Here is a 26,669-nt window from a genome sequence, read left to right as displayed (position 1 = left end):
CATCGCTCTGGAAGGTGTGATGCAACGAGCCGGGCTCAACAGCCGGGGATCGATTCTCACATTTGTGTGCTTTGCGGACGACATGGACATTATATCGCTAGAACATTTGGAACGGTGGCAGAGCTGTACACCCGCCTGAAACGCGAAGCAGCTAAGGTCGGACTGGTGGTGAATGCCTCAAAAACAAAGTACATGCTGCTAGGCGGAACCGAACACGACCGGATCCGTCTGGGTAGTAATGTTACGATAGACGGGGATATTTTCGAGGTGGTGGAGGAATTCGTCTACCTCGGATCCTTACTGACGGCTGACAACAACGTGCGTCGTGAAATTCGGAGGCGCATCATCAGCGGAAATCGGGCCTACTACGGTATCAGGTATCAGGTATCAGTAGGTCGGCTCCAGAGGCCTACCATGTACAAAACGCTAATAAGACCGGTGGTCCTCTACGGGCACGAGACATGGACCATGATGGAGGAGGACCTGCAAGCACTCGGAGTTTTCGAGCGACGCGTGCAAAGGACGATCTTCGGCGGTGTGCAGGAGAACGGTGTGTGGCGAAGAAGGATGAACCACGAGCTCGCTGCACTTTACGGCGAACCCAGCATCCAGAAGGTGGCCAAAGCCAGAAGGATACGGTGGGCAGGGCATGTGGCAAGAATGCCGAACAACAACCCTGCAAAGCTGGTGTTTGCTACTGATCCGGTTGGCTCAAGAACACGTGAAGCGCAGAGAGCACGATGGGCAGGTCAGGTGGAGCGTGTCCTGGCGAGCATTGAGCGCGACCGAGGATGGAGAGCGCCAGCCACAAACCGAGTATTGTGGCGTACTATTGTTGATTATGTCTTGTCTTAAATGTGATGTTGAACAAAAAATGTATAACGTGTAACTGTTTCTATCAACATCATTGAGATCTACGACGTCATCACTAGACAGGCTTATCATGACAGAAATGCCCAGTTAAAGACGTGAAATAACACTCCGTCTTTTACAATGCGATCGATATGCTCCGTTGCAAAATCGTACGTGTTTCCAAGCTTAATCGACCAAAAAACTGACGAGTGACAAACTAAGGTCCAGTCTGATAGGTGCAGACTCAAAACGATCAGTTCTTTGCTGGACCTGGACGATACGGTTATTCGTTGGAAAGAGCGATGAATCTTAGATTGATTTTATTGTGCCTAATGTGCCTTAAGCACCTTAGTGCCCAATTGTGTGAAAAGGAAACACGTGAACCGTTTGCCAAGGCAATTGCCGTGAATAATTCCAAAGTCGTCGAGGTGGAATACTCGTGTGTCTTTCCGAAAACGATGAATGTCCGCGTTTATTATACGGGACACAATTGCACGGTGAGTTATGGTTCCACATTCTAGGATCATCAATCATCATACTATTAATAGTTCTTGTGTTGCAGAAATTGATTGCTCATCATGAAATATCATCAGCAATGAACAAAATCTCTGCGTTACAGTCATCATTCATGCATAATTCTTAATCCACGCGTGTACCTCCAGCCACAGTCATGGCATCATTCTTTGATAACACTAAATACGGTGTTGTTCTAGTCATAGCTTAACGTCACGTCCACGTCACACCAGTGCTCCATTTTGGGGGTAATCAAGCGCCGCCGTTAGAAATTGCATCATTCAGGAATCGCAAAAGGTGCAGCTTTCGAGGCATGTGATAAAGAAATTCGCTTTCTTGCTTCAGATGCCAGTCGTTTATGTCTACTTCTATAGTGAAGTGTGTTGCCTGTCTCCGTTTGCACGTTTCACGATGTTCTTCGTTCTGATTTGGTTACTTTCATACGATCCAGTAGCTTCACACTTCTGCGAAACTCAAAATCTGTAATAAGAGTGAAAACAAACCAGTGCTTATTCGAAATTTGGAACTAATTGTTTTATATTTTGTTTTGCTAGAAAACCTTTTTCAAAGTCCATACCAGTGACGGCTTCCAAGTTTGTAATTGTAATTGTAATTGTATCTTTATTAACGGTAGCCTGCTAGTTTGTGACAGCTGAATATGAGTGTTTTGGCAAGAATACAATGAGAGTGGAAGTGGACTACGTGACCAATGAGTGTTTTGTGAGTATATGGAATGAATTTCTGAAGGACATCAACAAGATGTTTATTAGAAAAATAGTTTTTGTGTTTGAATTTCAAGTGAATTTTTGCGACAGTGTTCTAGAAAAAAATTTAAAAAAATCAATGCAAAACTAACAAAAACAAAAACGGATTATTCCACCTAGTGGTGATAGTGCCTTTTTCGTCAAATATGTTCTCATGATGTTTCCATCGATGTTCTTGCCCACAATCAAAGATGGTCCTTAGCATCCGACGCTCGAACGCTTCAAGGGCATTCATGTCTTCTTCGAGCGTAAGTAGTCCAGGTCTCATACCCATTTAGAACCACTGGTCTCATCAGCGTGTTGTATATGGTGCATTTGGTGAATCTTTTTCGATCGCAGCAGATAACAATGCTACCTATGCTTGCCCTGTCGTTTGCGGTTCCTTCAGCCAGCATGTACTTCGTTTTTGACACGTTGACCAGTTCGACCTTTGCTGCTTCACGTTTCAGGCGGATGTACAGCGTTGCAGTTCTAGCAATAATGCCCATGTCATCCACGAAACAGACAAATTAGTCGGATTTCGTGATAATCGTGCCTTGACTGTTGAGCCCGGAAGGCCGCATAACACCTTCCTAGACTATACTGAACAACAAGCATGAGAGTCAATCACCTTGTTGTAGACCCCGGCTAGATTCCAAAGGACCAGACAGATTGCCCGAAACCCCTATGCAGTTTTTTTAGCTTCCCGGAGAAACCGTTCTCGTCCATGATTTTCCATAGCTCGGTGCAGTCGGTACTGCCGTACACCGTCTTGAAGTCGTTGAAAAGGTGGTGCATTGGAACTTGATATTCGCGGCATTTTTGGAGGATTTGCTCCTTCACCGTGAAAATCTGGTCCGTTGTCGAGCGGCCATCGACGTAGCCGGCTTGATAACTTCCCACAAACTGATTCGTTTTAAGTGTAAGACGACGGAAGGTGATCTGGGATAGCACTTTGAGCTGGTATTCAGAATTGTGAGGGGTGAATGATCCCTTCTTTCCACTCCTACGGCACCGGTAGTTGTTCGATCTCCCAGATCCGGACTATTAGTCGGTGCATGCAGCAGGTGGTCAACTTTTCCGGGCCCATCTCTTGAGTTCCGCTCCGATGAGTCAATCACCAGCTTAGCTTACCAGCTGAGCGATAGCATCGAAATCTCTGCTGTACAGTCATCATCAATGCATAATTCTCAACCCAGCCATGCGTGTACCTCCTAGCCGCAGTAATGGCATCATTCTTTGATAAGTGTTGTCCTAGTCACAACATGACGTCACACTAATGTCCCATTTCGGGTGATTATCAAGCGCAGCGTCGTTTGGCATTGCATCATTGGGGAATGTAAAAATAAAAACTCGCAAATGGTGCAGCCTCCAGCTCCTCATGCAGTGCTGTGCCATGTGATAAGGAATTTCGCTCATTCGCTTCCGATGCCAGTCGTGCGTATAGCTGCTTTCGGTGAAGTGTTGGTTGTCGCTGTTTGTACATTCCACCATGCTCTTCGTTCTGATTTGGTTACTTTCGTACGATCCGGTAGTGGTCTCAGAGTACTGCGAAACTAAAGATCTGTAAGAGTGAAAACTAGGCAGTGTTGATTTGAAATTTGGAACTGATTGTTATATCTTTTGTTTTGCTAGAAAACCCTTTATAAAGTCTATACCAGTGACGGCTACAAAGTTTGTGTCAGCTGATTACTACTGTTTTGGAAGCAATACAATGAGAGTGAAAGTAGACTACAAGACCAATCAGTGTTTAGTGAGTATATTGATAATCATAATTGTTTTCTGGGATAGAACTTAGTCATCAAAAAGTTGATAGGACTTACTTACCTTACCGTCTTCCATCTGCACTCCGCCATAGATGGTACGCAACACCTTCCGTTTGAAAACTCCAAGGGCGCGTTGGTCCTCCGCACGTAGGGTCCATGTTTCGTGCCCATAGAGGACGACCGTCTAATAAGCGTTTTGTAGATAGTAGATAGGGAGCCCTTTGCCATCATGTTCTTTGTCTTGGACACATTAATGACTAATCCGATTCGTCTGGCTTCACTCTTTAGTTGGATGTACGTATCCGCCATCGTCTCAAATTTACGAGCATCTCGATCCATCGTCGCCTTGATCAACCGTATCAGTTTATCCGGGAATCCGTATTCGTGCATAATCTGCCATAGCTGTTCTCGATCGATTGTATCATACGCCGATTTGAAATCGATGAACTAGTGATGTATGGGCACGTTGTATTCGCGGCATTTCTCCAACACCTGGCGGATGGCGAACATCAGGTCCGTTGTAGCGCGTTCACCCATAAATCTAGCCTGATATTGGCCCCACGAACTCTCTTGCAATCGGTGATAGACGCGGCATAAAATTTGAGAGAGTATCTTGTACACAGCAAAAAAAATCTTGTGATATCACATCATTTTCGCTGCACATCAGTCGCGTCGTAAAAGTGATGTAAACAATTACATCATTTTCATGCAACAAATTAGCCGCCGCAGGTTGAGAGTGGGTCTAGCAATCGCTAGAACCGGATCTATAGATGAATCATATATAAGTAAAATATTGGCATGGATTCGTACACTGATCCACAGATTGTGAGGCATATCCCTTACCTCTCGGCTATATCACCGAGTTTGAAAGAAGGTGATAAATATGATACTGCTTCTAGGTTTCTGCTGAAATGGGTTTGTTGATACTTTCCGGTGCACAACCAGGGTGTGCATGGTGAGTGTGATTATTGTTGGAAAACGATGTAATCGGGTGAAATTACGTTCGAAAATGAATACATCACCAGAAATTACGCGCCTGGATATTACAAAATTATTTGCTGTGTAGGCAGCTTTCAGTAGTTTGATCGCGCGATAGTTCCCGCAATCCAACTTGTCGCCCTTTTTGTAGATGGGACACATGATTTCCATCCACTCCTCCGGTAATACTTCCTCCTCCCAAATCTTGGTAGTGACGCAGTGTAATGCTCTCCCCAGTGCTTCTCCACCGTGCTTTAGTAACTCGCTTGGTACACAGCAAAAAAAATCTTGTGATATCACATCATTTTCGCTGCACATCAGTCGCGTCGTAAAAATGATGTACAAATTACATCCTTTCCACACAGCAAATTCGCCTGCCGCAGCTTGACAGAGGGTCTAGCAATCGCTAGAACCGGAACGATGGATGACTCATATATAAATAAAATATTTTCATGGATTCGTACACTGATCCGTTGATTGTGAGGCATATCCCTTACCTCTCGGCTATTTCACCGATTTAGAAGGTAGATGATATATCGTCCCCTTAATGCTAGAACTAGGTAACTGGTTTTGCGAAATCGTGAGCAATTTGTTTATATCTGAACGTTCACCACAATAAACAAAAGTTTGTCAATTGAAACTACAAAAACACATAATGATTCTTCTTTTAAAACCCACAAAGTGTTTATTTTATAGCAGGATTAGTTTTACCAGCCATTTTTACCCGTACTTTCCAAAACGAGTTACCTAGTTCTAGCATTAAGGGGGCGATATATGATACTGCTTCTAGGTATCTGCTGGAATGGGTTTGTTGACACTTTCCGGTGCCAACCAGGGTGTACATAGTGAGTGTGATAATTGTTGGAAAATGATGTATCCGAATGAAATTACGTTCGAAAATGGATACATCGCCAGAAATTACGTGCCTAGATATTACAAAATTATTTGCTGTGTAGTTGATCAGCTGCAGCGGCTTTGTTGTTTTTCAAACGGCTAACCTCCTCTTCAATCTCTTGGAGGTTAGGGGCTGGAAATGTTTCGTCCTGCGCACGTACTCCTAGATCTGTTACCACGTCACCTTCGGTGCTTGCAACGTCGTCATTGAGGTGTTCATCGTAACGCTGCCGCCACCTCACGCTCGCTCGTGAAAATATTTCCGTGATTGTCTCGGTACATGTCGACTTGTGGCACAAAGCCTCTGCGCGAGCGGTTCAGCTTCTCTTAGAACTTCCGGCTGTCCTTAGCGCGGTACAGCTCTCCCATCGCTTAGAGATTTCGTTCTTCCTGTTTACGCTTCTTTCTCCGAAAGACTGAGCTCTGTCTGTTCCGCGCCTGTCTATAACGCGCCTCAGTGGCCCTGCCCTCGTATGGTGTTGCAGCATTCTCGCCCATGCTGCATTCTTCTCGTTTTTCAACTGTTCACATTCGCCGTCGTACCAGTCGTTTCTGTGATTCGGAGTCGCGAAGCCTAGTGCTGTGGCCGAGGTACTACCTATGGCGGATCGGATGTCCCTCCAGCCAACTTTAAGTGTAGCTGCGCCAAGCTGCTCTTCTGTTGGTAGGGCCACTGCAAACTGCTCCGCGTAGTCTTGAACCACTTCACGTTACGCAGCTGCTCGATGTTGAGCCCGAGCGTCCGACTTCGACGTGTGGTGATAACCGTCGACAGTTTTATGCAGTGACTAGGTAGCAGGGTTGCCACATATACAGATTTTTCTGTAATCATACAGATTTTCTTACAGCTTTTCATACAGAATTCTGTATGTACAGATGTACAGATTTTTGGAAATGATACAGATTATACAGATTTTTCAGAAACTTGCAGAATTTCAAACAGATTTTTCGCGAAATATTACAGATTTCATACAGATTTTTGACAAAAAATGGTGATACAGATTATAAAGATTTTTGAAAGGCAAAATACAGATTTAAATGTGGCAACACTGCTAGGTAGTTATCGGAATCTATATTCGCACTGCGGTATGTGCGGACATTGATTATATCCGAGAAGAATGTACCGTCAATTAAAACTTGTTCGATTTGGCTTTCTGTTTGATGGTCGGTTTATCTCCAGGATATATTTGTGGGGGAGAGAGTTCTTCGGATTACCATACCACGGGAGGCTGCAAAGTTTACATATAGCTGGCCGTTATTATTCGACACGATGTGCAGGATGTTTCACCTGATTACCGTTCCGTACATTTCTTCCCCTTCCTTTCTTCTCGTTCATGTCGCCGATAACAATTTTCACGTCACGCGGCGAGGAACCATCGTATGCTTGATCTAGCTGCGCGTAGATCGCTTCTTGTTCGTCATCAGGTCTTCCTTCATGTTGGAAGTGCACGTTGATGAAGCTGTAGTTAAAGAAACGGCCTTAACATGCACATCCTTGCGTTGATCGGCTGCCATCCGATCACACGTTGTCACATCTTGCCCAACACTATAAATCCTATTACTAGTTCATTATGGTGCCACATCTTTGGTAGAAGGTAGCCGCTCGATGCCCGCTTTTCCACACTTTCTGTCCAGTCCAACAATGTTCCTTTAACGCCACGATGTCGAAGTTAAGGGGGTGTAGTTCGTTGTAGATTATCCTGTCACATCCTGCGAAACCAAGTGACTTGCAATTCCATGTTTCAAGTTCCCAATCGTAGTCCTTTTTTCGTTGCGTGGGTCTTTGCCGTTTTCGTATTTTCTTCTATGTTATTCGTATTGGGGATTTTTACGGGTGGCTTATTGGGCCTACGCCAACACTCCTGTCTCGCCGGAGGGCCATCGTGCTTGAGTACTAATCCCTTTAGATAGTGTATACGAAATTCTTGAAAGAATGTCTGCAGGGGTTCCTCCAAGGATTTACTTCAGAAAATTTTCCAGAGTTCCCTCAGATGTTTATTGATGGATTTTTTAAATAATTCCACCGGTACATTAGTCTGCAGGGATTTGTGCAGACATTTTTTCAGAGATGCTGTTTAACGTACCTACCAACTCTGGGACGACCACGCTGATGAAGCTACCACCTTGGATCTAGCTGGGCGTGATGCAGCATTTCTTACTCAGCCGCTGGATGCCAGAACAGACGCTGTTTGGGCCGCATCTTCTTGATGATCAGACGCTCGAGACGTACCTCCTCAATCTAGCTGAAGTCAGAAGGACAGTAGTGCACAAGCTTTACTATCAATTAAGCACACTACTCTTAGCGAGGATGGTTTCCCTTAATACACCCAGTTGTTGTTCAGTACGGCTTCCGTGGTTATGAGGGGCAGCTGTAAGTTAGCTTCGGTACGCCCGCTCAATCCCAAGGACTCCCAGCCCAGGGTCGACTCTTTCCGCTAAGGCTTCGCGAGGAGGGGAAGTCCCTACGGCCCTATCTATGCCCTAACACAGTACTTACGATTAGGGATGTGTGTGGTGTCAATGTGATGACGCTGTCTAGAACCGTGGTGCCGCCCTAAGGTCCTGACCGTCGCTGACCTTCGTGAAGTGGTTTCTCCGACTAAAGTTGATAGATGGGCTAGTGGTTTCGATGTGGCCTTCCTGGCACAACTTGTCTGTCGATTTGGCGACGTTGACGAGGGACCGATTCGCTACGTCCTCGTGGTCTCGGCACGGCTGCTCAAAGGAGGTTCCCGTTCGAAACCTGGTGCTTCACTTCTGCGATTTCGTCCTACGCTACGAACACACTTCAGTATTCGTGGGTAAGTCGTCACCTAGGTCGTAGAAATGAGGTCTCCAGACTCGACTCAGCAGTTGCCAGCTGCACAGTTCGTGTCATTCCTCTCCTCACCCCGGACTGGATTAGATTAGTCGAACACTTTCACATGCTCTTTGAATGGTGAGTATTGGGTAAGGGGGGGGGGAGGGTCGTTGGTGGTCACTACCGTTATCCTTCCAGTCCCTGGATAGCGTTCACTTTTCGGAAATCTAAACGCACCCAGTACTTTTGAAAATAACTATATTTTTTGTAAGACTAAATCTTCGAGAGGTGTTGAAGCTATCGTAGTGGATGAGTCTCGGTCCCGGCATGCTCAGATCCTTGAAGTGGACGACATATGTGCCGGATTTAAGATGGTCGGCAAGGAGGTTGCCATTTCTGTTGCTTCTCTGGTTCCATCTCAGACACAGTGGCGGGTGTTGAGGTCCCCTGCCGCCACGGAGTTGGATCGATTGGTGGTGATTTTTGTAGGACATCTTCGAAGAGTTTCGTTGTACTATTACTATCCACGCACTGCCTGGGCATGTAACCGGCAACTAGTGTAAGGGCACCGGTGTGGGTTTTCGCACCGATGGCTTCAATAACCAATGACTTGATTTTTGGGACACGGAAGATACATAGAGTTCAAAAGTTGAAGTCAATCGACTGAGTTATAGCAGCAAGTGCTTAACATAGGTTCCGCTGCCCAAATGGTCCCAGACTCTAATTTTAAATTCAGCCTCAGACATTTTCGAGATTAAGTCAATACCCGTATCAGTAGGTTGGCTCTAGAGGCACGTTCTCCTCCATTTGGGAAATTTGTGCCATAAAGTCAATACCCGTACAAGTTAGTGCAAAGAATTATTGCCACGTTTTCTTTGTCGTTCGTTTTATGACTTTTTTATTGGACAACAACTTTCTTCACTGCAAGAGGGAAAGTCCATAACGTATTGTCGATAGTCGGTATCTGCATTTATCTTACTTTGCTACAGCTGTATTAACTTTTCGTAACAAGCGCGATTCTACACCACCGCCAGCACTACGCTAATGCTAAGTACAAAAAGCGAGATTTTTTTCTACGTGTTGTAGGGAATCGCGCCACTTGGGTGGTGGCTTCTATATTCGTCTGTTTTCCACTATAACTCAGTCAAATTTGAACCAATTGACACAACTTTTGGAATGTGGTGAGATAGGTATAGTATCTACACAGCAAAAAAATTCTTGTAATATCGCATCATTTTCGATGCACATCAGTCGCGTCGTAAAAATGATGTACAAATTACATCCATTATACACAGCAAATCAGCCGCCGCAGCTTGAAATTGGGTCTAGCAATCGCTAGAACCGGAACGATTGATGAATCATATATAAGTAAAATATTGGCATGGATTCGTACACTGATCCGTCGATTGTAAGGCGTATCCCTTACCTCTCGGCTATTTCGCCGAGTTGGGCGGTAGATGATAAATATAATAGTGCTTCTAAGTGTTTGCAGGAATGGGTTTGTTGACACTTTCCGGTGCCAACCAGGGTGTACATAGTGAGTGTGATAAATGTTGGAAAACGATGTATCCGAATGAAATTACGTTCTAAAATGGATACATCGGCAGAAATTACGCGCCTGGATATTACAAAATTATTTGCTGTGTACCCGTGTACAACATTTTTTTTTTGTTAAAGATACGGACAACGTCTTCAGCTTTCGGCTGTACAGACTGTTTTAAACTTAACATTAGACAACGGAGCATGCACCACTGGAAACGGGGAAGGAACTATTCTCACGAAAAGTTTCAACGCCCGAAGCGGGAATCGAACCCTCACCCCATAGCATGGTGCGATTATAAACTTGGTGTCCCTGACCGCACGGCTACGAGGCTCCACAATTTTAAGGACATAGTTGCAGGGGTTTCAAAATGGCAGCGAGTATGGCAGCCAGTCTCCCTCCTTACACCTCACTCCCCTCACCACAGTCACCGAATAGCGTGGAGGCTGGTGAACAAATTCTCCAAATTTTTCTTACTTACCTTGTAGAAATGCACTCAGGTTGCTACTTGTGGTAGACAACTATATTTCTCATCCGTCGGGAAGCACTACTTTTAATTTTTCACTTTATTTTCACAATTTCGTGCCAAAAAGAGGCACTCACTGCACATTTTATTTTCTTCAAGTACGTCGCAAATTTTTAATAAATCAGTTTTTATTAGTCATCCAAACAACATAGCACTAAGATAAGTTGATCGATTATTTGAAACTATTCTTACTTTCACCTAGCCATCCGTTTATCGCGAAAAACCGACGCGTTTTCCACTTTTTTGGTCGAAAACTCGAATCAATTTTAATCGCGGTTCTTTAAACTGAAAAACTTACCGTGAAACTGGGTGATGTTGTTCAACGCAGGGTAAAATTCATCAAACCGTTGTTCACGTTTATCGCGAAACAAGGTTTTTTTTGCCAAACATTGTAACTATTTTAAATATCATAGGGTAGGTAATCAAAATTTGAACCAAATTGCGGCTTTCTGAAGCAGTGCAAATTTTAAGTGATTTTTTCTCCCACATGGGAATAATTTACTACGGCAAAATCGTATGCACATGAAAGCCACGGGTATAAGCTTTCTGTTAAATGGTAAAAAGTTTGTATTTGCACCGAATTTCATTGAAATATTTGATTTTTCATCAACAATGATTTTAATCTTAATTTGAACCATCGTAATCATAATTTGAACCAATTTTAATCTTAATTTGAACTACTGGCGGCAGCAGCTCGAGCAACTCCCAAAACAGCCAATTCCATGTTAAACAATGAAAAATCACATGAATCTGCTAATTCTCATACCTATTTTTCATTAGGCAGTGGAATTTCAACTCAGAATGTTCGGAATTCTTTAGGAATTTGGAAACTAATTTTGGATTTTTTTTATCCCCCAAGAGTAAACAAAGCAACCACTAGCGCAATCTACAGGCCAACACTAGAAGCTCACCACCGTTTACTAGTTCAAATTTAGATTACAAATGGTTCAACTTAAGATAACATTCTCCAAGTAAGAATCACTTTAATTTGATAATTTTATGACAAATAATGCGGAATATTATTCGGCTGGTCGATTCTACGATAAATAAGCTTTCATTTGACGTGTTCACATATTGCGTGTGATACAATGCGTGAGCTGTACGAGTGCACCGAAAATGTGCTTTCTCTTGGGGGAATGGGTGAAATCACAGTGATTTTTCAATTGCCTGTTTTCCATGACAAAAACGCTTTTTTCAATGCTTTTAAAGTCCATGTTATCAGGTTATATTACGGAAAGCTGTTTAACATCTTTTTCGGGACAATATTTGCCTGAAAAGTATGTCGTTTTAATGAATTTTGAAATGGTTCAAATTAAGATTACAATTTGACTAGTTCAAAGTTTGATTTCTTACCCTATGTACTGCCAATGTGATTACAATAAGTAACAGAACAATCGGTCGCTGTTTATGAGTTAAAATTGCATTCATTAATATCACCCCATAACACGGTAGTTTTCTACAGTCAGTGAGAGGAAGTGCGAGAGTAGAGAGGAGAGAGTTTTCAAAAAAACGTAAATAAAGTGACGCACAATGGGATAAATTTTACTAATATTGGGCAAAGCATGAGTTTAAATCACTTTGAAAATGTTTTATAAGAACAAATTGTGTCGGTGAGCAGATTCAACAAATCACGTGGGTGCAAAAATGCAAAGGTAAATATAACTGCTTTTTAATATGGCTTATTTATGCAGATTTGTTTTTGCTTGTTTGACCAAGTTACACCTCACTGTGCGCCGTCCGATTTGGTTGTTTTGAGTGGGTGGTTGAGAGGGTGATTAGAGCGGGAGCCAAGCTTATTGTTGTGAACTCAAGCAACCTTCACCTTAAGTCAATTGGTTCAAAATTGACTGAGTTATAGTGGAAAACAGACGAATATAGAAGCCACCGCCGCGATACCCTACAAAATACAGCAGCAGGATCACTCGAAGGTTAAACACATTACACAGCGTAACAAAATTTAACTTTTAGTCAGTCTCAATAGCAAACTTATGTGTCACTGACAGATTTTAGGCCACTGAATCCGAATCTGGGCTCAGATTTGCTCCAGCACGTCACAATTCTGAGCTCGGATTCGGATTCAGCGGCCCAAAATCTGTTAGAGACACATAAGTTTGCTCTTGAGACAAAAAAAGTTGCGCTGTGTTATTAAATGCTTGACAATTTTTAAATTTTCAGCTACTTTCATTCAAAAACGTAGTCGATTGGAAAACGGGATGTTCGAAGTCTCTGTCGAAGTGGTCAAGTTGAGCTGAAACATAGCCAGGGTAAAAACTGATTTCGTCATATGCGCTAATTCCTGTTAGTTCAGATGGGAAATGATGTTATAAGTATACCAACTTACTTTTGCCAATGCCTCATTAGATTTTTTTTATACATTTATTTACACAAATATTCAACATACATACATTGACATTACCCTCAGTGAGCTTTAAGCTCTTTTAAGGGGGCTTAGATGGCAATACCTATAATAAATTGATTGTAGGTGGCTATTTAATTTAGATATAATGTTACATTGGTTTTTATATAAGTTTTCAATTCTTTTTTTAATTTTGGTGGTGGTACACAATTTCTAAGCGTCGAAGGTTATCTGTTAAGTAAGATAGGTCCAAGATAACCAAGTTTTCTTTTTCCGTAATTGGTTCTGACTTTAGGAATAGGTAGGTGATCGGCTCGCCGTGTATGATGGTTGTGCGTTGTTCTTGGAAAATTCATATTCGTAAGTAGATCCTGCGATGCATTACAGCGTGCGTATAGATCAACAATTGATGGTGGTACAAAGCGCGAACCGGAAGAGGAGACAATCTACTATCTGTGAAAAGAAGAGCAGACGAGTGCAAATGAGGTAGCTTTTGTATCATCTTAAGGCACCTATTTTGTAAAACTTGAATCTGTTTTACACGTTCATTAGTAGCACATCCCCAGATGATAGTGAGATGCTGGAGATGGGAGTGAAAGAATGCATAATATAGGTTTTTCAAAGCTTTGAAGGGTACAAATTCAGACAGTTTCCGTATCAAACCACACATTTTTGAGAGTGTGATTGATAATTGATCAATGTGATTTTGCCAAGTTAATCTAGAATCCATTATAAGGCCGAGATATTTGAAACTATCAACATATGGCACAATTTCTCCGTCTACAGTCTGCCCAACAGGGTTCAAAATCAATTTTGTGAGTCGATCTAAATAACATAAACTTTGTTTTAGAAATATTTAATGAGAGCATGTTCGTCGTAAAATAGCTTTTGAGGATACGCAAGTCTTCTTCCGCGGCAGATATTATTTCAGCCTGGGTTTTACCTTCGTAGAAAATGGATGTATCATCTGCGAATAGTCTTACCACGCCTTTAAGGTTTAAATTAGGCAAATCGTTCATATATACTAGGAACAAAAGCGGTCCCAGGTTACTACCCTGCGGTACTCCGATTGGAATGCTCATTGTACTGCTAGCGACTCCATTTACTATGACAAACTGTTTTCTCTCTGACAAAGAGCTGCGAAGAAGATTATTTGCTTGTCCACGAACGCCATAGGCTGCAAGCTTGGAAAGCAGCATTTCGTGATCCAGTGTATCGAAGGCCTTTTTCAGGTCAATGATGACGGCTCCAACCATGTTACGTTTTTCAAATGATGAATATAAAGATTCCACAAGCTCACAAAGTGCATTTGAGGTACTGGAACCGGATCTAAACCCGTACTGCATGTTATATAAGATGTTGTGATGATCGAAAAAGTCATTTATACGGGTAGCCAGGAGCTGCTCTATTATTTTGTTAAAAATGGACAGCACAGCAATCGGACGATAATTTTCAGCATTCTTCCTATCCCCCTTTTTGAATATTGGAACTACTCTGGCCACCTTCAGGAATTCTGGATAAACGCCTGTTTCGATAGATTCGTTGAAAACATCTCGTAGTAACTGGGCAAAGTATTGGTGCAGATATTTTACCAAGTCTGCTGGAAAGTCATCTGGGCCTCGCGTTTTATTTGATTTAAGTAGGTTTATAAGAAGTATCACCTCGGATGTAGACGCTGGTCTTAAAAACATAGATGCACTATTTACTTTTATAGAGTTGAACTTCAAGATGTCCCTATCAGATTTAATTCTGGAGGCTAGGTCGGATACAATGGAGCAAAAATATTCATTAAATGCCGCACTTATCGTGGCACCACCCACGAGTTTTTGTTCGTTCCGTTCGAGTTGTGTGATGTTGTGCTGCTCAACACTCCGATTAGGTGTGTTTAAAAAATTCTCGAAATATTGGTTTTTAGCAGCACGTTTGGCTTTCACCAGCTTGTTAGATACATATTTTAACAACGCTTTTATCCTATCGTTACTCGGGGATTGTCTAGATCGTGTTAACAAATTATCTTTTATTTTGCATAACTTCCAAATATCAACGTTCATCCACGGACACAATGGAGATTTCAGCTTTGCGTCGATAGTAACTTTCTTTGAATTCCGTAGTTTTATTGATTTATATTCATTGGTAATTTTTAAAAGCTTTTCTGAAGGTGTTAGTTCTGGCGGTATATTCAACAAAAACTGAAAAAACTCATCATGGACCTTACGGTGATTTATTATTGTCTTCTCCAATTTTGTACGAATTGATTTGAATGAACAGCTAATCGTAGTTATAATGAAGTTATGGTCACTAACATTCTGAAAAATAGTGTCGTTGTGTACACGTTGTAGTAAGCTATTGGAGCAAAGTGAATGATCGAGTATTGATCCAGATGCAGGCCGGGTCGCGTACTCGTTCGTAATGACAAAGTTATACGAAGTTATCAGGGATTGGTATTCTTTTACCATCGCTACATCAGATCTGTTTACTGGTATATTGATATCACCGACTACCAAACAGTCACTACCTGCAGGACAACTTGCTATAATATCTTCTAATTTCTTGAGAAATGGACCATGACTCTGAGATGGGGGTCTATAAAAGGCATGCAGGTGTAACAACCGAGACATATTGGTGACTTCAAGATGGACATGATGGAATTCTGGAATGTTTTGAACTGATTTGAAATGCGTTTGATGCTCAATTCTTGCGAATACTGCTAAACCACCTCCACTAGATTCGGATCTACAGACAAACACGGAACGATAACCATCAATTTCATACATACCTACTCTATCATCTTTCAACCATGTTTCGCAGATAACTAGAACGTCAATTCTCACCTTGCAGGAATCAATACATTCTAACAAATAATCAAACTTCTTGAGATCATTTAATCCTCTGATATTTATTTGCAATACTTTGAAAGAATTTTCATTTGAATTTTTCTGTTTCGACTCACAAAAAGATGAAAAAGATTCGAAATAAGAATTTGAAAACATGCTAGAAATTACAACACAAATTTTTATATATATATATATATATATATATATATATATATATATATATATATATATATATATATATATATATATATATATAGATATAAAAATAAATATAATGAGAGTTGGTGATACTAAGAATTTATCATGTGCAGGTACGCTTTGACAGAGGTTCATTTACTGCTGATAGGTTTAGATTTCCTGGAGAAGACTCTGATAAACTTCGCTTACTGAACTGTTGTCCTAGGCGCTCAATATCTCGGCGATTTCGTATTGTTTGCACTTTCGCATTGTCGCTCCGTTTAACGAGGATAACACCTCCTCGGCCAGGCCATACATATTTTATTCCGAGCGAATCTTGCATCCCACGTACTTCTCTCAGCATAGACAATCCAAGGAGAGATAGCTCATCTCGTACTATAACGCTACTAGATTTCCCGTTTACTCGCATACCATTCACAGCCGAAGTTAGCAGCCTGCCATGCTGTTTTTTACTCGAGAAGAATCGCTCCTTTGAGACAGTGTCGGAGAACACGATTTTAATAGGATGATTTCCCCCTTTTCCATCCTTAGAAACCATTCGCTTAGCAGATATCACGGAGCTTTCAGATAAATCACATGACACAGAACTGCACACTTCTCGAAAAACCTCCATGGTGTCCTCATTCTCATTCATTGGCAAGCCCAAGATAACAGCATTCTTTTCTGAAGCTACGCGAGATGCTCTGTCAACTTCAACTTCAAGAGTAAGCATTGAGTCTACAAGTGAATCATATTTTTCGGTCAACGAAGCGACAGTCCGTTTCAAATTGTCATTTTCAGCTTTCAGCTCTGCGAAACGGTTTGTGATTGAATGTAATTCCTTCATCATTGACTGCTGAGATGCGTCGATCTTCGCATTCACGACTTCCATTTCTTGCTTGATTGAAGCCCTCACTGACTCATTCAACTCAGTTATCAGCTTATCGAACCCAGGAGATTCATTCGTACGACCGTAGATCTCGGCACAACTGGGTGAACAGACATATGTTGACTGCTGCCGCGTCCTTGCGATCCCAGTGAGGAAGATACGTTTACATCGAAAATGCATGCTGTTGAAACATACCGAGCACTCTATGACTTTGGCTGCATCCAATTCTTGTTTTTTGCAGATAGAACAGACTATCGTATCCTCAGTATCACCATTCTCGGACATCTTGACGAAATTTGTTTACAAACTATAACGAACAAAGACTAGGAACATCGTGTTAACACAACAGATACGACTCAACAAAGGCTATACATGTGACGGAGAGACAAGAGAAGCAATTGTGGATGATTGGTGTACTAAACTGCTCGAAATCAATCAAGCACCGCATACGGCAAGGATTCCTTAGCAAATTGTCACTGAACTTTTTATGATAAAAAGAATGCAGAATGCTCGCAATTTTGCTCCTCATCGACGTCCAAAACTTTAACTTTGTACAAATTTCACTATTGCGCCGGAAACACAATTTAAAACGGTATTTTTCACTGAGAAAATAAAATATTAAAAAATCACAAAAAAGCTACCACCATACAATACCAGGGTTACCAGGGAAGCAAAAATATGCAGACTATCGATAAGCAGCTTCAATAGCAGTGGAAATCGAATAATTACTTTAAATGTCACGTTTCAATTTCATTCTACTTACTAGTTGGATTTCTTCTCGTTTTGCGTATGACGATGGCAACCGCATCAAAGCAGCAGCTAGCTGAAATGTTCTTCATCGCCATTTAATTTTTACTTCACTATGTTCACTTATCGGACTGACAAGTCACACCCCATAAAAACTCAAAGCTGGATTTCACTGCTGCAGAATAGGAAAAGCTGTTCATTTAATCAAATAAATTATTATTTCCTGTTGATAGAATGTAAGCAAACTAGTTTTCTTCGTCCAAGGGAGGATGCAAGCGAATGTGTGCGTGGATTGTATGTATTCGAAGCATCGTATTTCACATTAGGGTAAAAGGGTATAATGCGCCCCACCGGGGCAAAACGCCCCTCTTCATTTTCTAGCGATTCAAGCGCTTTTCGCATGTGTGATCGATTAGAAATCTCAATTATTGAAGAATTATTGCCATCAAGCTGGTCCGTTAGTAGATTGGTACAGAAAAGCAATAAAAATATCAAAAAGTCTGAAATCGAGGCTTTTGGCGTAATATTTTACCTCTTGTGAGCTGACTTCATTGTAAACGAAGCTAGTTCTGTTCGCTTGTGTTACTTTGCAACTTTTATGCAGTTAAACACTTGTTGAAAGACCCTCCTAGGATAATCATGTGGTGGAATTATCCCCTGGGACAGTTTTATCACGGGGCTGGACGTTTTTCTTTTGATGGGGCGTATTGCCCCGTTTGTTTTGAAAAGGTAAATTTTGGAACGTTTTCGAAAAACGTTTCAAAGCTTCCATAGCCACCTCTCCAAAGGCAAAGTTCGTATGCAACACTTCACTAACTTTAGTAACAACGATTTGCAGTGAACAATAGATGGAATAAGGTGCCAGTTTCAGATATATTGCCATTTCTGCTTAGGGGGGGGGCATATTATACCTGTTTACCCTACTGAGAAAGGTTCCTTCGTTGCACTATGATGGCTTAACCTTTCAGGACGCACGCCATCAAGCAACCGAAACTGCACTGCGCTCGCGCTGTATACGACAAACAAGGTTTTTTTGGTGGTGCTTTACAACGGCGCGCGTTCTGAAGGGTTAATATGATCTGGTGGTCAACAAAAGTTACTATAGAATATTTTGTTCTTGATTATAAATCTATCTCTATCTCAATTCAAAAGCTTTTGCTCCATATTATACTATGATAGGGAATCGCGCTACTTGGGCGGTGGCTTCTATATTCGTCTGTTTTCCACTATAACTCAGTCAAATTTGAACCAATTGACACAACTTTTGGAATGTGGTGAGATAGGTATAGTATCTACCCGTGTACAACATTTTAAGTCAATTGGTTCAAAATTGACTGAGTTATAGTGGAAAACAGACGAATATAGAAGCCACCGCCCAAGTGGCGCGATACCCTAACATGATTTGATTTGAATTGCGAAGAAGTTAGCCGACTTTTCGAATGTACAACTACGTCATGAGTTTATGACAGTCCTACGTGCCAAAGTGTCACGTAGAAAGTGTAACAAAAATTGAATCTTGTGATCGAAATGGAGCTAAAGTAGACGGAATTAAAATTCCCAGAGACAATTAACTTATCTTATATTTTTAAGCAGATAGTGTAATTTTCCAATTATTGCACAGCTAAAACTTCGCCAATTGGTGCACACTCCATGTTATTCTTATGAGGTGTGCAACAATTGGCGAATATTTTGCCGTGCAATAATTGGAACATTACCCTACTAGTTATTTTACATTTTTTTTTTCATGAAAGCTAAATTATGAATCACAGTAATTTTGTATCAAATTGATTATGAGGGATTAAGCGAAGTACAAGAATTATTTCGATCTTGTTTGCTTGATGCTTAGCATGACGGGACTTAGATAAATACCCTATGTTATTTATGGGTATTACTCATCCCTAGAAGCATTCCAATTCATGACGCTTCATGATAAGGCAAGGCACTATGCTCAGCGGCATTTATGTTTAGTACTACTGGAAAGCACACATTGTCCCGTCGTATCCGAGGGCTTGTTTATGTGCTGCCGGACATTTCATCAGCTTCTGTGATATCGCGCAGCTTATCGCCAGGATAGAACGGGGTAACGATGTATCGCAAATTCCAAGGCTCAGTTCTGTTTGTTCTGCCGGACATTCAAGATGAATTCTTTGACTGGGAATCGTTGGTTATTGTTAGTCGCATTGCTTTCTACGCTTCAAAGTACAATCAGTCACTACTGTTGGTCTGATGTGAAGTAAGATAATTACTTTTACTGCTGAGTATTGATTCTTAACAAATTTCTTTGGTATAGGACGGCGGTGTCCAAATCTCGCTCCACAAGCTATACCACAAATGCTGCATGTACCTACAATTGCAACTGGCGTACGCAATACAAGACCGTATCAACCACATGCTACCAAAATGACTGCTATGTAAAGTGGACGGAAGAATGTTGTGGAAGAATTGTTTCAAACTTTTTTCTATTGTTTTCAGCTGGACTACGAGGTGACAAGGAAGCAGGTATGCTGTGACGGATACCACGAGGTGGATGGTGATTGTATTGCAGTATGCAGCAAAGGTTGCGAAAACGGGCGGTGTACAGCTCCGGAAATATGTTCGTGCAACAAGGGTTATCTCATGGTGAACGATCGATGTGTGCCGCAGTGTACGAGCTGTAACAATGGGAACTGCGTGGCGCCAAATCAGTGTGTCTGTGTGGCTGGTTTCGTCAAAAACAATGCAGGGCTGTGCGTTCCCAAGTGTAAGGATGACTGCGTGAACGGAATCTGTAACGAGCTGAACCAGTGCGTCTGCAAGGACGGGTACTTCTTCAATGAAAAACTGCTGGATTTTGGCATCAGTAATAATACCGTTTGTACAGCGAAATGTGATAGACCATGTCAAAACGGATTGTGCATGGGAAGAAACAAATGTGAATGTCTGTTTGGATACGAATTATCTCAGTATGATCAGTTTACGTGCAACCCAGTTTGCGATCCCTCCTGGATTGACTGTTCGCATGGACAATGTGCTGCGCCGAATAAATGCATTTGTGACGTTGGCTATAAAATGGAAGCGAATAAATGTGTTCCGGAGTGTGATCCCGAGTGTGAACACGGAAAATGCGAAAATCCGGGAGAATGCAACTGCTGGAATGGCTACGAAAAGTCTAATGAGTCTCATAAATGCATTCCATCGTGCAATCCTCCATGCGAAAATGGCGCCTGCGTAGGCGTGAACCAGTGCAGCTGCCTCAACGGATATCGAGAAGTCAATAGCAGTCATTGTGAGCCGGCGTGTGATTCACGCTTCGTCAATCTGACTAACGGAAGCTGTATTGCACCGAATGTTCTACGCTGCGACCCTGGTTATACACTACATGTAGATGATGATTCAAAGATATCTTGTGAGCTGAGGTGTAATCCCAAGTGTGTAAACGCTACATGTTCTGTCAATGGTTCCTGTCAATGTTTAGAGGGATATCAACTGGTCGCGGGTAGCTCACATCAATGCGAACCAGTGTGCGATCCACCTTGTCAGAACGGCCATTGTATCGCTCCGAATTCTTGTGCTTGCGGGTATGGATATCACAAGACTCAGGCCAATTCCAACACATGTTCCTTCTACTGCAACCCAGACGTTGTCGACTGCATGCTTGGCACATGTACGGACGTGGACACCTGTCAGTGCCCGGATGGATTTGAGTTAACGGAAGGTGCAGACACCATTCTGAGGTGCACTCCAGTATGCGATCCCTCCTGCATCAATGGGCATTGCGTTGATGCAAATGAGTGCGACTGTCTGCTCGGATTCAACAAAGTCAACTCTTCGTATTGTGAACCGCGTTGCGATCAACCTTGCTCCAATGGAATTTGTATTGCGCCCAACGTGTGTAGTTGTAGTGAAGGCTACCTAAAGATCAACGATTACGATTGTGATCCCCATTGCGATCCCGATTTTATAAATTGCACTCATGGTTTGTGCGTTGGTCCTAACAACTGCTCGTGCCATGACGGATATGAGCTATTCATTCAAGACAGCGATTCAATAGCAAAGTGCAACCCAGTTTGCGAAAACCTTCTGGAAAACACTGTTTGCGTAGCGCCTGGAGAACTCCGTTGCCTTGATGGTCATGAAACGAGGGACGATGGCTCATGTGGTCCCGTTTGCGATCACGACTGCGGCGAAGGAGTTTGCGTTGCACCCGATGAGTGTCGGTGCAATCCGGGATATGCAGTGATCGATGATCCATGGTGTGTCTCAATTTGCGAAAACAACTGCACAGCAGAGGCAGGAAACTGCAGCGACAACCATTGTGTATGTAACGAAGGCTACGGGAATTTGGAGAGTCCATACTACTGTCTACCGATTTGTAATGGATGCAGAAATGGAATTTGTGTTGCACCTGAGCAATGTGAATGCAATGACGGATATGAGCTATCCAACGTAACAATGAACTGCGATCCCGTGTGCAGTAATTGCTCGGAAGGCTGCTGTGTTGCTCCAGAGGTGTGTCATTGCGAACGATCAGAAAAAATCGCAACCGATACGTCGAAATCCCACTGGGTGATCATATGCTGTTGCCTCCTGGCCACTATTTTAACTGCAGTAGCTGCCGTTATGATTCACAGATATTATATGAATAAAAAATATAGCCGGACGTATAAATGCCAATGTGAGTATGCTACCATGTAGAGTATTGGTTTCCTTATTAAACATGTGGCTCTCATTTTCATCCTACGAAAAAAATGGATTGAAGCACTGTTTGTTGTATTGCTTATTTTTGTAATTTTGTTGGAAGTGAGCATGAGCACCCATGGAAACAAAAATCGGTGCCGTAATTGATTGTTTTATAATAGGATGAATATGGGAGCCTGAGATTACTGATAGTACTCATACCCTAATTGATAAACCTAAAGTATTCAATCCAATCTCATTTTCCAGACGATCCTAGAAACGAGAAAGCATCCATCGGGTCCACCACGCAGATTGTTTCGTGATGTTGATCATCAACCCTAAAAGCTTCCAATCAACCCATGTGTAAGCACTACTACCCATCGCACGCCAGAAACTTCCTTTAATAGTTACCGCGTATTAAATTCTCATTAGTGACATCGTTTATTAAAATTGTTATTGCACACGCCGAGTGAGGCCGATACACCCGAGTGAGTTTAAATTGAAAAGCTTTTTCCTCGCACCCGAAATCCCTCCTGATATGTTCGGTTTGGGGGCCAGCATCAATCAACCGTTTTCAACCCAATTCACGACGACATTATGCCCCAGGATGAGATAGAGAGATAGAGTCTGTAATCTGTATGATATTTCGGTACGCCGCCGCTTAATTTACCCATTGATCAGTATCCCGCTTGGGGCACACAGTTCATAATCCCATTTTGGGTAGAATGAAAATTAATTACCAAGCTCCACCCTCTCGGGGTCGATATTTCGTGAGTAGAGTGGAAGTTTTATTAAACTAATGTGGTCTAAGTGGTTTTCGAAGTTTGTACGGTTATTGATTTTTACATGGAGTAAGGTTTCGTTCGTTCAGGTTCAACAGATAATCGGCTTAATCTTTCGCATAGAATTTCAAAAACAAATGTTTCGTGAACAAACTGTTTATGATGTCATTGAATATGACCCAATATAACGCTTGTTTCCTTTATTCATATCCCTTCCGTGACGAACCAGCATAATTGTGCTATTGAGTAATAACAGATTTGCATATTTTATTCACATGTTTAGTCTTTGTTTTATGTGATGTAAACTGCTTTAGTAATTGAGCTATTACTAATCACGTATGTGGCAGCCCTAATCCCACCTAATGCATCTGACAGGAGCCAACATCTATCGTGTATCCACAATGGAATCCTTGGTGGATACACAAATGTTTACATACAAGATGTTGGATTCTTAAAAATGGCGGCCTCGCACCCTGGTGTTACTAATACTTGGGGGCTGTCCATTAACGTAAGGAAATTTTTACGATTTTTCGACACTCCCTCCCTCCCTTGTAAGAATTTTTGTATGATATCCCAAATTTTTTTGTATGGCGCGCAGTGGCGTAGCAAGGGGGGTGCGATGGCTGCGGTCCGCACCGGGCCCTCGAATTCAGGGGGCCTCCAAATCAAGGAAGGTTTTTAACACTAGTTTGAATTAAGTTCATTAAGCGAAAGTTTCCTATAAGTATAAGTTCAACACTTCGCAGAACTGCTGATAGGTATGTGGGGCCACTTCGTGGTTATCATGGGGCACATGGATGTCCCCAAAATTACAAGAAAAATGTGTTAACAATTAAAATTGGATTTTACGAAATTAATTACCGATTTGGAAGTACAATTTAGGAGCATTGTGAAAACGTCCCTGATATGCAGCTAAAATTCAGGGACCGCCTTTATGAAAATTATGATCTAAACACATGCCAAGTCAAAACCGGAATAACAGTATTTTGTCTTTTGTGCAATCAACGTATTCCAACAATTTCATCAAGTATTTCTTCCCAAGTATTCCTTGAAGGGTTTCTACGAGAATTCCTTCGGGAAAGGTAAATACTTACATACCATGCCTTCGAGAATATGTATTACGATTTATCTAGCACTTACTTCAAAGTCTTACAAAAATTCCTCTAAGATTGACTTCAGAACTTTTTTCATGGATTGCTTTAGAAATTCTTCTAAGCATTGATTTTGGAATACTTGAATTAATTCCTTCAGGAACACCACCAAGAATTTCTTCAGGATTTTTTTTCCAAAATTTATCAAGAAATCTTTCAAAAATTCCTTCAAGGATTATTTTACCTTACAAATTCTTTCAAACATCCTTCAGGAATCTCTTCGGATCCCTTCATCATTGGCGTAACTAGGATTTTTTCCTGGAGGGGGCCCAGGGGGGGCCTGACCTGAGATGAATTTTAAGCGGGATGGGCGCCCGATATGTGAATATGCAAATCAATATTGTAGTTTTGAGTAATCAAAATGACTGTTTCAGATTTGTTCATAGTTTCGTAAACTATATGAGTACGAACAATTCCTCCAAGATTTTTTTCCATAGCTAAATTCAGTGATTCCATATTGGCTTCTTCCAGAAATTCAATCAAGAATTCATCTAGGGATTCCACTAGACATTTTTTCGGGGATTTGTCCTGGGATATCTTTAGAGGTTCCTCCAGTAATTGTTCCAGTGCTTTTTTCGAAGTTTCCTTCAGGAATTTCTCCAGAGATCCGCTAAGGTATTTCTGCAGGTATTCAGAGATTTCTACAGGGATTTCTCCATATATGCCTTCCAAAATTCCACTAGAGATTGCTCCAATAATTACATCTGGAATGATTTGAAGTATTTCTGCAGGAATGTATTCCAGAAATTCTTTTAGAAAATTTTACTTAGAGATTATTAAAAAACACTCCAAGAATTGCTTGAAAAATTTGTACAAAAAACCTTTAGGGATCCTAGTTTTTGTTATCTGTATTGACGAGATTTTTAGCCCTAGGCTAGTTGGTCGGCGTTCAGTCAGAGCGGACTACGCGATTTTTCTAGCAGTTAAAGATAAGCTGAGGAATTCATTAATCCTGAACTTTTCGACGTTATTTTGATGCAGATATGTCATTACATACAAGAATAATAGTATTTCTGAAACTAATGTCAGAGATTTGAAACATCAAGTGCTTGCAGGATATTTTCTTGAAATCATTGAAAAACAGATGGTCCGGTCTGACTTAACGCCGACCAGTTCATCTCAAGACCCACGCTTTACTTCCCTTCCGAAGGAAGAACTCACATTTTGGGAGTTGGTCGGGAGTAGGATTCGATCCCAGGTCTTCGGCGTGATAGTCAAGTGTTCTAACCATCCCACCAGGTCCACTCCACTAGGGATCCTAGCATTCCTTCAACAATTACTGCAGACATTGATTTCTTCATTTTTTTTTATCCAGGAATATTCCTACAAAAATTCTTCCAGGTATTCGCTAAGAAAGCTCTCCTGAGATTCCATAAAGAGTTCCTAATGGGGCTTGCTTCCGGGATTCCTCATCGGGTTTCTTCAGATATTACTTCAAGAGTTCCTCCAGGGATTCACCGTAAATTTCTTCTGTTATTCTTATAAAAACGAATTCCGAGATTATTTTAAACATTTCTAGAAGAACTCTTATTGGGATTCCTTCAGAAACTCCCGCAGGAATTGATCCAGCATTTCAGGATTTCCTCAGGAATTTCAGCGGATAGTTCAGTATTTCCCTTGAGAATTCTTCAGAAAATCCTCCTGGAATTCCCTCAGAAATCGAACTTTGTATTTCATCAGGAATGAATCTTGAGATGGGGTTTCCAGTTAGCCTAGTGGTTAAGGCTATGGATCGCCAATCCGGAGACGGCGGGTTCGATTCCCGTTCCGGTCGGGAAAATTTTCTCGACTCCCTGGGCATAGTGTATCATTGTACTTGCCACACAATATACAAATTCATGCAATGGCAGGCAAAGGAAGCCCTTCAATTAATAACTGTGGAAGTGCTCAAAGAACACTAAGTTGAAGTGAGGCAGGCCAAGTTCCAGTGGGAACGCTGAGCCATAAAGAAGAAGAAGAAGAAGAATCTTGAGATTCCTCCAGGAACTCCTTCGGAAATTCCTCCCGGATTTTTTTTTCAAGAATTATTCCAGGTATTCCTCCTGGCATGCCTCTAGGATTTCATTCAGGCATTTCTCCAGAGACTTCTGCAAGAGTTCTACCAAGAATTGCTCCAGGTATTACCCCAGGTATTTCCTCAGGAATTACTCCAGGAATTTATTCAAGTTTGGTTCCAGGAATTCTTCCATGAATTCCTCCGAAAATTCTTCCAGGATTTTTTTCTCTAGGGTTTCCTCTGCACATTCCTCCAGGATTTATTTCATGGATCCCTCCAGGAATTCCACCGATGATTCCTGCAGTAATTCCTCCAGAAAATCCTCCTGGAACTCCACCAGAAATTCCTTTCTAAATTTCTCTAAAAATTTCTCCAGAAATTCCTTCAGAAATTTCTCCATGGATTCCTTCCAGAATTCCTCTAGAGATTCTTCCAGGAATTCCTTCAGGTATTCTCAAGATATTCATTT

At 41.7% G+C, this 26,669-nt stretch overlaps 1 protein-coding gene across 4 annotated transcripts; it reads left to right on the top strand.

Annotated features, from left to right (window-relative positions):
* The first annotated feature begins 1,139 nt into the window (after nucleotides 1–1,139).
* On the top strand, nucleotides 1,140–22,770 carry LOC109426058 (tenascin-like). 4 transcript variants are annotated; one of them, XM_019701499.3, is made up of 5 exons: nucleotides 1,726–1,847; nucleotides 1,920–1,964; nucleotides 2,013–2,085; nucleotides 20,088–22,269; nucleotides 22,539–22,770. In XM_019701499.3, exons 1-5 carry the CDS (start codon nucleotides 1,777–1,779, stop codon nucleotides 22,592–22,594), a joined length of 2,427 nt encoding a protein of 808 aa, XP_019557044.3. In that variant the 5' UTR covers nucleotides 1,726–1,776; the 3' UTR covers nucleotides 22,595–22,770. The 4 variants fall into 4 exon arrangements, with proteins under 4 accessions (XP_029732817.2, XP_019557044.3, XP_029732818.2 ...); XM_029876958.2 differs by lacking the exons at nucleotides 1,726–1,847; nucleotides 1,920–1,964; nucleotides 2,013–2,085 and adding exons at nucleotides 3,387–3,674; nucleotides 3,744–3,861; XM_029876956.2 differs by lacking the exons at nucleotides 1,726–1,847; nucleotides 1,920–1,964; nucleotides 2,013–2,085 and adding exons at nucleotides 19,582–19,848; nucleotides 19,906–20,026.
* The last annotated feature ends 3,899 nt before the right edge of the window (nucleotides 22,771–26,669 follow it).

Source organism: Aedes albopictus, chromosome 3, assembly GCF_035046485.1.
Source record: "Aedes albopictus strain Foshan chromosome 3, AalbF5, whole genome shotgun sequence".
NCBI classification, from domain to species: domain Eukaryota; kingdom Metazoa; phylum Arthropoda; class Insecta; order Diptera; family Culicidae; genus Aedes; species Aedes albopictus.
This window is presented reverse-complemented; position numbering and strand designations above follow the sequence as displayed.